Source organism: Pristiophorus japonicus, chromosome 9 (genome assembly GCF_044704955.1).
Source record: "Pristiophorus japonicus isolate sPriJap1 chromosome 9, sPriJap1.hap1, whole genome shotgun sequence".
Lineage (NCBI taxonomy): Eukaryota > Metazoa > Chordata > Chondrichthyes > Pristiophoridae > Pristiophorus > Pristiophorus japonicus.
In genome coordinates this window covers 18,035,426-18,048,990 of record NC_091985.1, presented here as the reverse complement: position 1 = coordinate 18,048,990, position 13,565 = coordinate 18,035,426, and the positions used below count along the sequence as shown (strand labels likewise).

At 44.7% G+C, this 13,565-nt stretch overlaps 1 protein-coding gene across 8 annotated transcripts in view; it reads right to left on the bottom strand.

The window, feature by feature from the left end:
- reps1 (RALBP1 associated Eps domain containing 1) overlaps positions 1-13,565 on the bottom strand; it is a 101,475-nt gene that overhangs the window by 36,889 nt on the left and 51,021 nt on the right. For 7 of the 8 annotated variants that reach the window (XM_070889099.1, XM_070889095.1, XM_070889098.1 and 4 more), the window contains 2 exons: positions 2,769-2,893; positions 1,671-1,833 (listed from right to left, as the gene is read on the bottom strand). In XM_070889099.1, coding sequence (XP_070745200.1) covers positions 1,671-1,833; positions 2,769-2,893 — 288 coding nt within the window. The remainder of the gene's footprint in view (positions 1-1,670; positions 1,834-2,768; positions 2,894-13,565) is intronic. The other variant, XM_070889100.1, reaches the window with a different exon arrangement.

The following is a 13,565-nucleotide window of genomic DNA, read 5'->3' as shown; positions in this document are numbered from 1 at the left end:
ACGGACTGCCTGACTGCCCTCACACATTCCACAACCCACTTAATGCATTACTTGGCATTGCGGGGGGGGCAACCTAAAAGCTTTATTGCCAACTAAAAGTTCTAGCTCGATGATAGTCTTTTGTTCAACCTCCAGTGTGGAAGGCAAATAGGAATTTAGGTACCGTATTCTCTTGAAATAAAAGGAACTCAATATTTTGAGATTTTCTACCTAAAATTGACGACATAATCCAAGCAGCAACTTTTAAACTGAGGCCATAGTTACTGTGAGTTTGTAGCTCACTAGGCCAATGCAGTTTAATTAAAAGGAATGCAACTGTCTTCTCTCAATACAAAATACTTTCCCATTGCATGTATTTAAATTCATGTATGAAATATGCTCACAATAAAACATCAATAATTAGTCTATTCCTTTCTAATACTGCCGGTCCTGCATGTCTAGCAATTTAACCTTAAAATCAATACCATTTGCTGTAAAATATCATTTATGCTGTAAATGATAAGATACTGAAGTGTAGCGGAACAGAGGGAGGTTATGCTTGAACTGCATAATTAGGCCAGTTAAATTACTGTGTACAGTTCTGGTTACCACATTACAGGAAGGATGTTACCGTAGAAGAGAGGGTACAGAGGAGAATTACGAGGATGTTGTCAGGATTGGAGAATTTTAGTGATGAGAAAAGATTAGATACGGCTGAGAGGAGACTTAATTGAGGTGTATAAAATTATGAGGGGCCTAGATAGAGTAGACATTTCCCTTAGCAGAGGGGTCCATACCAGGAGGCATAGATTTAAAGTAATTGGTAGAAGGGTTAGAGGAGCAGTGAGGCAAACTTTTTTCACCCAGGGGTGTGGGGGTCTGGAATTCACTGCCTGAAAGGGTGGTAGAGGCAGAAACCCTCACTGCTTTAAAAAATTATGTACTTGAAGTGTCGTAATTTACAGAGCTACAGGCCAAGAGCTGGAAAGTGAAATTAGGCTGGATAGTTCTTTTTCGGCCAGCACAGACACAATGTGCTGAATGGCCTCCTTCTGTGCCGTAAATTTCTATGATTCCATGTTCAAAATAGTGAGGTTTTTTTGCACTCCTTCCATCAATAAACAGTGGGATAATTCTGCAAAATGCTGGTAGCATTAATTATTTTTCATTAAATATCAATCACAAAAAGAGTGTACTGCAGCAAATGTGCTTTGTAGTTAATGGGAGTAGGGGGAAATCGGACACAAAATGCAATTGGAATAGCCAACCTCGCAACACAAAATTTTAATTACACTCAATATAATGAGGGAACAGAGGTACAACAATACGATAAATTCAACAGTCTATGTGATATCTTTTGTTCAACAAATTGCTGCTATTATGGCAACGGCAACTTACAAGTGGGAGTAGAGAATTCCCTCTTCAGGAAACAAAATAGCTAAAAAGGATTATAATCTGCTTTATCTTCTATACTTCTTGGTTACTGTTAGTTTATTTTGAAACAACTACTGAAGCAGCCCCAAGGAGGAAACAGCTGGGAGGAACAAAAAAAAAAGCTTAATGGTTCGTTTGATTTAACTAAAAAAAACAAGTTTAATGATGGCATTTCCTCTCTAATACAGAGCACCATTAGTTCAGTAAGAGGTTGCAAAGACTGGACAGTAGATTGCATTTGGTTTTCAAAAACTTACCTGGAATAAAACCGTTCAAATCTGGTTGAATGTTTTTAAACTGGTTAACATAATATTGTCTCTGCTCATCTGTAATCTTCCAAGGATCATCGTAACCACTGGACTGCCTGCGAATTTCCATGGCGTTTGTAGCAGATGCCACAGTCCTTACTGTCGTGTGCTCCTGCAAAACAAACACAAGGTGAACATTATTTTAAACCATAGATCAAATCCTCGTCCTGCACTGAATGATACAAGAGTTGTAATTAGCCAATCTGACAGGCTGGGTGGACCAAAACAAGAGTGTGACTTAACAACCTGACTCTGCAAGTCAAAATTAGCTTTTCACTTAAAATTCTGTACGCAGGACCAGAGTTTCAGGTGTAAAGCTTAATTGCTGAAAGGTGCAGTACTTTTAAGGGGGAGGGGTAGATCTTCAAAGTAGTGGGGCAGCTAAAATTACAGAAGGGGGAAATCAAATTTACTACAATGTGTGTCGTATTTACGTGGTGGACTAAAGTGTACAAATAGACCCTTTCTTTTGAAAAAAATGAATGAATTAGTACAATATAAAATGGCACAGTGGTAACTCCAGAATCCCATTTTGCAGTATTAGCCTAGAAACTCACTACTGTAATTTTCATAACGGCCCAGAGACCTCGACTAATAATCCAGTCAACTCGAGTTCAAATCCCACCAAGTCAATTTGAGAATTTGAATTTGTTTTTTTTAAATCTGGAAATAAAAAGCTGGTGTCTGTACAAGTGACCATAATGCTGTCAGACTGTCATAAAAACTCAATATGCATTGCTTAATTATAGGCAGCAGGGGCCATTCAGATTAACATAAGATGACACTAGACTGCCATCCATCCTGTGCGCTTGCATTACTGAATCCCTTAACCTTGGGTTTGCTCTTTATAGCAACACAGCAGCTGCTAGCACTGAATCCTTCTCTCCCTCTCCCCTTCCCATCTACAGTGCTCAGAAAGGGCCGAGATGCCCTCAAACCAGTATATATTTTTTTAAATCATGAAACTGACAGAAGACACTCAAAAGTTCAGTGGGTTGAGCAAATAGCTTCACAATTTGCGAAGACTTACCAGTTCTCTATGCTTACCTGAATGGAGGCCGGATGCATTGCAGGAAGGGTGCTGCTAGGGGGAGTGTCAGTGAAACTCACCCAGTTCTCTTGATTGGGAGGGGGAGAGTGGGCAGGCCACATTCCATCGCCAGCAGCCGACCCTGGAATGCAAGAGGAATAAATCAACAAAAGAGCAAGATTTGAAGAAATGACAATAACAAATAAAATAGTGAAAGCTTGTTGTAATTAAAAGCTTTTTATAATGAAACATTCCAGTACACCAGTCAAACTGCTCGAGACAACAAGCAGCAATCCAAAGATGATAAACAGCAGTGTAGAATAGGCACACAGTGTAATAGACTGGTAACCTATTGAATGCACCTCATACAATCATTTTGTATTCATGTCACAGAAGCCAAGAATATCCTATTGTAATAATGACAACCAGCAGTGTGATTTGCTGCTTCAAACCACTCCAGGTCTCTGGGTTTCACCGACAAAGCGTGGACCTTGACAACCAAAACACTGGTGTAAATTCCAGAATTCATTGCAACAAAGATGTAAATTGAGTCAGTGGGGGAATTTTAACCTCAAAAAACAGCCGGATTTGGGTCAGGTAGGAGGTTAAAGTGGCAGAAATCTGAATCCCGATCCATTTCCGGTTTTAACAGAGGCGGAACAGGCGATCAGCCTGCTGCCAGGAGGCAGAGGAAAAAAAAGTTACTCAGGCCCTGCCGTTAAACTTGGCAGGGCCTTAGGGAAACCTGCTCTCCCAGGTTTCCCGACCGCAATCCACCAGTTCCCACCCCCGCTCCCTACCCGCCGTTAAAATCTTGCCCAGTGGCTTGCTAATGTAAACAGACTCCAGATAATCCAACAGCAAGAGGTAAAAATATTCATAATGGAATTTCGTATACAAATTTCAGTGTCCCTCAATGGGAAAAGGCACCAGGGTCAGGTGGTACTGAGCTGCACAGAAGCAGGACAGTGCCAGGTTCAATCTGTGCTAACAGCTCATCTCAACCAAATCAGCAGGATTGCTGCAACAATTGGTAAGGATGGGAGATTTTAGCCAATATGCTTGCGGTCAATTGCACTCCAGTGGCCTCTGCTGGAAGGTGCAGGAATTCACACAAGGGTCATGAACAGCTCAGTTATGATGCTACTCTAGTCGAATATCCTGTCAGCTGTCGAATTAACTGTTCAGTCCCTTGTTGGAAGAATGACCAATTAGGTGAGGCATAGGAGTCAGTGCCTTCAGGAGAGATGGCGAGAAAGAGAAAAAAAAACTAGAGATGAGGCAGGATGCGGCTTCAACATGAGGCAATTTTCATTTTAAGAAAAAAAATCAACTTGATACTTGCTGGATAAGCCCGTCAAATTAGCAAGTCATTGGCAATTCCATTCAGGGATTTAACTCCTTTGAATCTGAGGCCAGTTAAGTTATTTTAGTTTACTGTAATGTAAATGGAGATTGAGTAAAACCAGAAAGATTTGATGTACATATCCCAAGGGAGAGGTCAAGACATTCATTCATTGGAAAATATGCTACCCATTACAGAAACCCATCCATTTCCATCCGTGTTATTTTATTACCCACTTAAACCCTTCACTGACAGTGACATGTGTACTCGCTTCACATTAACCAAAATTGCATTGGCTTACACTCAGAAGTAGGTAACTGGTAGTTTTGGGATTACATGAACTAATGGCTAACTCCCTTTTATATAGCGCCTTTAACGAAGTAAAACATCCCAAGGTGTTTCACAGATGTGGTTACAAAATTTGACACCAAGTCATATACGGAGATATTAGCACGGATAGCCAAAAACTTGGTCAAAGAAGTAGGTTTTAAGAGGTGTCTTAAAGAAGAGATGTGTAGCAAGGTAGAGAGATTTAGGGAGGGAATTCCGAGCTTTGAGCCGAGGTAGCTGAAGACACGGCCGCCAATAGTGGAGCAATGAAAATCGAGAATTGGTGGAGCGCAGAGATCTCAGAAGGTTGCAGGGTGGGAGGAGGTTACAGGGATAGGGAGGGGTGAGGCTATGAAAGGATTTGCAAACAAGGATTAGAATTTTATGATTGGCTCCTGGTCCGGCAATCCTCAAATGTAGGTCAGCGAGCACAGGGGTGATGGCTGAACGGGACTTGGCGCAAGTTAAGATAGAGCACGTAAACCAGAGCTAGGTCGTGTCCTTTCCAAAACACCAGTGTAATCGCCACACCTTTCGCCAATGGAGACTAATATACTAAAACAAGCAACCACCATCTCCAGGCTTGGGGAAGATAACTACTTGTGGCAACTAAATCCAAACTTCCAACACTGTTACTAAACAACATGTTGTGGTCCAAAACAGAATTTGCCCTTTGGCTTCATACTTGCACCTTCCTGAATGACTTACCCCAGTTGTGAAAGTTGCAGGTAATTGCAGTTTGTAAGTAGTGCATAATATTTTTTTTTTAAAAGTGTATTTAACTCTTTGAAACAAAAGATAGAAGTTATTCCAAAGTTTAAAAGAAATACTTGAACCGAAGTTTTAGAAATCCGTAACAGCTACAAGAAACTTGAACCAAAAGAAATTAAGTTGCAAGAAGCAATAACCAGGTTATTCACCAGATAAAGGACAAACTATAACAAAACAGCTAAAGCGCAATGAAAAGCTTTGAGGAAATTAGAAAAATCTGAAATGTACTGGCGTCATTCTGAAGGTGGCAAAGAGCTTTGGTTTTGCAGCTCAAGCTGTAAAACAACACATCCTCTCTACTAGTTGCCAACCGGCATCCTCCAGCCTCAATATGCAGAGCATGGCAAGCATATCCCATGTACATCCATGGAAAACAATTGGATGCATTCAAGGGTTTTACTGACTTAATCAGCAGCTTCTATCTCTTGTCACCACCCCCAGCTTTACTGCTACTCAATACCCAACTGTGCTGCACCAAGGGAACCCATCAAGTGCCAGTTCCTGCTCGACTAGGCCGACATTCCCTAGAGTTTAGAAGAATGAGGTGATCTCAGTGAAACGTGTAAAATTCTTAATGGGCTTGACAGAGATGATGTTTCCCCTGACTGGGGTGTCCAAAACTAGGGCTCAGAATAAGGGGTCAGGCATTTAAGAACATAACATAAGAACATAAGAATTAGGAACAGGAGTAGGCCATCTAGCCCCTCGAGCCTGCTCTGCCACTCAACAAGATCATGGCTGATCTGGACGTGGACTCAGCTCCACTTACCCGCCCTCTCCCCGTAACCCTTAATTCCCTTATTGCTTAAAAATCTATCTATCTTTGACTCGAAAACATTCAATGAGCCAGCCTCAACTGCTTCCTTGGGCAGAGAATTCCATAGATTCACAACCCTCGGAGAAGAATTTCTTTCTCAACTCGGTTTTAAATTGGCTCCTCTGTATTTTGAGGCTGTGCCCCCTAGTTCTAGTCTCCCCCACCAATGGAAACAACCTCTCTGCCTCTATCTTGTCTATCCCTTTCATGATTTTAAATGTTTCTATAAGATTACCCCTCATCCTTCTGAACTCCAAGGAGTAAAGACCCAGTCTACTCAATCTATCATCATAAGGTAACCCCCTCATTTCTCGAATCAGCCTAGTGAATCGTCTCTGTACCCCTTCCAAAGCTAGTATATCCTTCCTTAAGTAAGGTGACCAAAACTGCACGCAGTACTCCAGGTGCGGCCTTACCAATACCTTATACAGTTGCAGCAACACCTCCCTGCTTTTGTATTCCATCCCTTTCGCAATGAAGGCCAACATTCCATTTGCCTTCCTGATTACCTGCTGCACCTGCAAACTAACCTTTTGGGACCAAAAAGAGTTTCATGCACAAGGACTCCCAGGTCCCTCTGCACCACAGCATGTTGTAATTTCTCCCCATTCAAATAATATTCCCTTTTACTGTTTTTTTTCCTCAAGGTGGATGACCTCACACTGAGATCTGCAGTAAAGGACTACTGTCACACTTACTTTTAGCTTGCAGTATCTAGTCTGACTATTTATCCAAGACATAACAACTGGTGATGAGATACAGATAACGAACCCCAATGCAGAAAACTGTGGGCATCCTGGAGAAATTTTCAGAGGGAGATGATTGGGAAACCTTCGTGGAACTTGACGTGAGAGGGGAGCGACCTGTCAAAAGCCCAGCGGGAGATCGAGAGCCAGCGGCAGTTGGTGAGAGGGGAGCGACCTGTCAAAAGCCCAGCGGGAGATCGAGAGCCAGCGGCAGTTGGTGAGAGGGGAGCTACCTGTCAAAAGCCCAGCGGGAGATCGAGAGCCAGCGGCAGTTGGTGAGAGGGGAGCGACCTGTCAAAAGCCCAGTGGGAGATCGAGAGCCAGCGGCAGTTGGTGAGAGGGGAGCGACCTGTCAAAAGCCCAGCGGGAGATCGAGAGCCAGCGGCAGTTGGTGAGAGGGGAGCGACCTGTCAAAAGCCCAGCGGGAGATCGAGAGCCAGCGGCAGTTGGTGAGAGGGGAGCTACCTGTCAAAAGCCCAGCGGGAGATCGAGAGCCAGCGGCAGTTGGTGAGAGGGGAGCGACCTGTCAAAAGCCCAGCGGGAGATCGAGAGCCAGCGGCAGTTGGTGAGAGGGGAGCTACCTGTCAAAAGCCCAGCGGGAGATCGAGAGCCAGCGGCAGTTGGTGAGAGGGGAGCGACCTGTCAAAAGCCCAGCGGGAGATCGAGAGCCAGCGGCAGTTGGTGAGAGGGGAGCGACCTGTCAAAAGCCCAGCGGGAGATCGAGAGCCAGCGGCAGTTGGTGAGAGGGGAGCGACCTGTCAAAAGCCCAGTGGGAGATCGAGAGCCAGCGGCATTTGGTGAGAGGGGAGCGACCTGTCAAAAGCCCAGTGGGAGATCGAGAGCCAGCGGCAGTTGGTGAGAGGGGAGCGACCTGTCAAAAGCCCAGCGGGAGATCGAGAGCCAGCGGCAGTTGGTGAGAGGGGAGCGACCTATCAAAAGCCCAGCGGGAGATCGAGAGCCAGCGGCATTTGGTGAGAGGGGAGCGACCTGTCAAAAGCCCAGTGGGAGATCGAGAGCCAGCGGCAGTTGGTGAGAGGGGAGCGACTTGTCAAAAGCCCAGTGGGAGATCGAGAGCCAGCGGCAGTTGGTGAGAGGGGAGCGACCTGTCAAAAGCCCAGTGGGAGATCGAGAGCCAGCGGCAGTTGGTGAGAGGGGAGCGACCTGTCAAAAGCATACTGGTGCAGCTACAGCGGGAGAGAAAGCAAAATAGAAGTAGAAAGTAATCAAAAAGTGACGTCACAGCCAATGGGGTAAGTGATTGGCTGGTGAATGGTGAGTAGCTTTTCTTTTATTTTTTATATCAGTAAGTGAACTATAACATTGTTATTACCAATTTAAGGGTATCTTAAGGTTAAGACATGGCAGGAGAGCTCGGTCATGTGATATGCTCCTCCTGTACCATGTGGGAACTCGGGGACACTTCCGGTGTCCCTGACGACTACGTGTGTGGGAAGTGTATCCGCCTCGAGCTCTTGACGGTCCGCGTTGCGGAATTGGAGCTGAAGGTGGATTCACTCTGGAGCATCCACGATGCTGAGAATGACGTGAGTATCACGTGTAGTGAGTTGGTCTTACCGCAGGAGAAGGGTCCACAGCCAGATAGGGAATGGAAGACCAACAGGAAGAGCAGTGCAAGAAAGATAGTGCAGGAGTCCCCTGTGGTCATCCCCCTGCAAAACAGATACACTGCTTTGAGTACTGTTGGGGAGGATGACTCATCAGGGGAGGGCAGCAGCAGCCAAGTTCATGGCACCGTAGGTGGCTCTGCTGCAAAGGAGGGCAGGAAAAAGAGTGGGAGCGCGATAGTGATAGGGGATTCGATGGTGAGGGGAATAGATAGGCGTTTCTGCGGACGCAACCGAGACTCCAGGATGGTATGTTGCCTCCCTGGTGCAAGGGTCAAGGATGTCTCGGAGCGGGTGCAGGACATTCTGAAATGGGAGAGAGAACAGCCAGTTGTCGTGGTGCACATTGGTACCAACGACATAGGTAAAAAAAGGGATGAGGTCCTACGAAAAGAATTTAAGAAGCTAGGAGCTAAATTAAAAAGTAGGACCTCAAAAGTAGTAATCTCGGGATTGCTACCAGTGCCACGTGCTAGTCAGAGTAGGAATCGCAGGATAGCGCAGATGAATACATGGCTTGAGCAGTGGTGCAGCAGGGAGGGATTCAAATTCTTGGGGCATTGGAACCGGTTCTGGGGGAGGTGGGACCAGTACAAACCGGACGGTCTGCACCTGGGCAGGTCCGGAACCAATGTCCTAGGGGGAGTGTTTGCTAGTGCTGTTGGGGAGGAGTTAAACTAATATTGCAGGGGGATGGGAACCTATACAGGGAGACAGAGGGAGACAAAAAGGAGGCAAAAGCAAAAGACAGAAAGGAGATGAGGAAAAGTGGAGGGCAGAGAAACCCAAGGCAAAGAACAAAAAGGGCCACTGTACAGCAAAATTCTAAAAGGACAAAGGGTGTTAAAAAAGCAAGCCTGAAGGCTTTGTGTCTTAATGCAAGGAGTATCCGCAATAAGGTGGATGAATTAATTGTGCAAATAGATGTTAACAAATATGATGTGATTGGGATTACGGAGACGTGGCTCCAGGATGATCAGGGCTGGGAACTCAACATCCAGGGGTATTCAACATTCAGGAAGGATAGAATAAAAGGAAAAGGAGGTGGGGTAGCATTGCTGGTTAAAGAGGAGATTAATGCAATAGTTAGGAAAGACATTAGCTTGGATGATGTGGAATCTATATGGGTAGAGCTGCAGAACACTAAAGGGCAAAAATCGTTAGTGGGAGTTGTGTACAGACCTCCAAACAGTAGTAGTGATGTTGGGGAGGGCATCAAACAGGAAATTAGGAGTGCATGCAATAAAGGTACAGCAGTTATAATGGGTGACTTTAATATGCACATAGATTGGGCTAGCCAAACTGGAAGCAATACGGTGGAGGAAGATTTCCTGGAATGCATAAGGGATGGTTTTCTAGACCAATATGTCGAGGAACCAACTAGGGGGGAGGCCATCTTAGACTGGGTGTTGTGTAATGAGAGAGGATTAATTAGCAATCTCATTGTGCGAGGCCCCTTGGGGAAGAGTGACCATAATATGGTGGAATTCTGCATTAGGATGGAGAATGAAACAGTTAATTCAGAGACCATGGTCCAGAACTTAAAGAAGGGTAACTTTGAAGGTATGAGGCATGAATTGGCTAAGATAGATTGGCTAATGATACTTAAGGGGTTGACTGTGGATGGGCAATGGCAGACATTTAGAGAACGCATGGATGAATTACAACAATTGTACATTCCTGTCTGGCGTAAAAATAAAAAAGGGAAGGTGGCTCAACCGTGGCTATCTAGGGAAATCAGGGATAGTATTAAAGCCAAGGAGGTGGCATACAAATTGGCCAGAAATAGCAGCGAACCTGGGGACTGGGAGAAATTTAGAACTCAGCAGAGGAGGACAAAGGGTTTGATTAGGGTAGGGAAAATGGAGTACGAGAAGAAGCTTGCAGGGAACATTAAGGCGGATTGCAAAAGTTTCTATAGGTATGTAAAGAGAAAGAGGTTAGTAAAGACAAACGTAGGTCCCCTGCAGTCAGAATCAGGGGAAGTCATAACGGGGAACAAAGAAATGGCAGACCAATTGAACAAGTACTTTGGTTCAGTATTCACTAAGGAGGACACAAACAACCTTCCGGATATAAAAGTGGTCAGAGGGTCTATTAAGGAGGAGGAACTGAGGGAAATCTTTATTAGTCGGGAAATTGTGTTGGGGAAATTGATGGGATTGAAGGCCGATAAATCCCCAGGGCCTGATGGACTGCATCCCAGAGTACTTAAGGAGGTGGCCTTGGAAATAGCGGATGCATTGACAGTCATTTTCCAACATTCCATTGACTCTGGATCAGTTCCTATCGAGTGGAGGGTAGCCAATGTAACCCCACTTTTTAAAAAAGGAGGGAGAGAGAAAGCAGGGAATTATAGACCGGTCAGCCTGACCTCAGTAGTGGGTAAAATGATGGAATCAATTATTAAGGATGTCATAGCAGCGCATTTGGAAAATGGTGACATGATAGGTCCAAGTCAGCATGGATTTGTAAAAGGGAGATCATGCTTGACAAATCTTCTGGAATTTTTTGAGGATGTTTCCAATAAAGTGGACAAAGGAGTACCAGTTGATGTGGTATATTTGGACTTTCAGAAGGCTTTCGACAAGGTCCCACACAGGAGATTAATGTGCAAAGTTAAAGCACATGGGATTGGGGGTAGTGTGCTGACGTGGATTGAGAACTGGTTGTCAGACAGGAAGCAAAGAGTAGGAGTAAATGGGTACTTTTCGGAATGGCAGGCAGTGACTAGTGGGGTACCGCAGGGTTCTGTGCTGGGGCCCCAGCTGTTTACATTGTACATTAATGATTTAGACGAGGGGATTAAATGTAGTATCTCCAAATTTGCGGATGACACTAAGTTGGGTGGCAGTGTGAGCTGCGAGGAGGATGCTATGAGGCTACAGAGTGACTTGGATAGGTTAGGTGAGTGGGCAAATGCGTGGCAGATGAAGTATAATGTGGATAAATGTGAGGTTATCCACTTTGGTGGTAAAAACAGAGAGACAGACTATTATCTGAATGGTGACAGATTAGGAAAAGGGAAGGTGCAACGAGACCTGGGTGTCATGGTACATCAGTCATTGAAGGTTGGCATGCAGGTACAGCAGGCGGTTAAGAAAGCAAATGGCATGTTGGCCTTCATAGCGAGGGGATTTGAGTACAGGGGCAGGGAGGTGTTGCTACAGTTGTACAGGGCTTTGGTGAGGCCACACCTGGAGTATTGTGTACAGTTTTGGTCTCCTAACTTGAGGAAGGACATACTTGCTGTTGAGGGAGTGCAGCGAAGATTCACCAGACTGATTCCCGGGATGGTGGGACTGACCTATCAAGAAAGACTGAATCAACTGGGCTTGTATTCACTGGAGTTCAGAAGAGTGAGAGGGGACCTCATAGAAACGTTTAAGATTCTGACGGGTTTGGACAGGTTGGATGCAGGAAGAATGTTCCCAATGTTGGGGAAGTCCAGAACCAGGGGTCACAGTCTAAGGATAAGGGGTAAGCCATTTAGGACCGAGATAAGGAGAAACTTCTTCACCCAGAGAGTGGTGAACCTGTGGAATTCTCTACCACAGGAAGTAGTTGAGGCCAATTCACTAAATATATTCAAAAGGGAGTTAGATGAAGTCCTTACTACTCGGGGGATCAAGGGGTATGGCGTGAAAGCAGGAAGTGGGTACTGAAGTTTCATGTTCAGCCATGAACTCGTTGAATGGCGGTGCAGGCTAGAAGGGCTGAATGGCCTGCTCCTGCACCTATTTTCTATGTTTCTATGTTTTCTATGTTTCCGACATTGTATTCCATTGCCAAACCTTAGCCCATTCGCTTAACCTATCCAAATCTCCTTGCAGCCTCTCTGAGTCCTCTACACAACCCGCTTTCCCACTAATCTTAGTGTCATCTGCAAATTTTGTTGCACTACACTCTGTCCCCTCCTCTTAGGTCATCTATGTATATTGTAAACAGTTGTGGTCCCAGCACTGATCCCTGTGGCACACCACTAACCACTGATTTCCAACCGGAAAAGGACCCATTTATCCCGACTCTCTGCTTTCTGTTCGCCAGCCAATTCTCTATCCATGCTAATACATTTCCTCTGACTCCGCGTACCTTTATCTTCTGCAGGCACCTTATCGAATGCCTTTTGGAAATCTAAATACACCACATCCATCGGTACACCTCTATCCACCATGCTCGTTATATCCTCAAAGAATTCCAGTAAGTTAGTTAAACATGATTTCCCTTTCATGAATCCATGCTGCGTCTGCTTGACTGCACTATTCCTATCCAGATGTCCCACTATTTCTTCCTTAATGATAGTTTCAAGCATTTTCCCCGCTACAGATGTTAAACTAACCGGCCTATAGTTACCTGCCTTTTGCCTGCCCCCTTTTTTAAACAGAGGAGTTACATTAGCTGCTCTCCAATCTGCTGGTACCTCCCCAGAGTCCAGAGAATTTTGGTAGATTATAACAAATGCATCTGCTATAACTTCCGCCATCTCTTTTAATACCCTGAGATGCATTTCATCAGGACCAGGGGACTTGTCTACCTTCAGTCCCATTAGTCTGTCCAGCACTACCTCCCTAGTGATAGTTAGTGATCATCTCAAGGTCCTCCCTTCCCACATTCCTATGACCAGCAATTTTTGGCATGGTTTTTGTGTCTTCCACTGTGAAGACCGAAGCAAAATAATTGTTTTAAGGTCTCAGCCATTTCCACATTTCCCATTATTAAATCCCCCTTTTCATCTTCTAAGGGACCAACATTTACTTTAGTCACTCTTTTCCGTTTTATATATCTGTAAAAGCTTTTACTATCTGTTTTTATGTTTTGCGCAAGTTTACTTTCGTAATCTATCTTCCCTTTCTTTATTGCTTTTTTAGTCATTCTTTGCTGTTGCTTAAAATCTTCCCAATCCTCTAGTTTCCCACTAACCTTGGCCACCTTATACGCATTGGTCTTTGATTTGATAATTTCCTTGGTTATCCACGGCTGGTTATCTCTTCTCTTGCCACCCTTCTTTTTCACTGGAATATATTTTTGTTGCGCATTATGAAAGAGCTCCTTAAAAGTCCTCCACTGTTCCTCAATTGCGCCACCGTTTAGTCCTCGTTTCCAGTCTACTTTAGCCAACTCTGCCCTCATCCCACTGTAGTCCCCTTTGTTTTAAGCATAGTACGCTCGTTTCTGACACA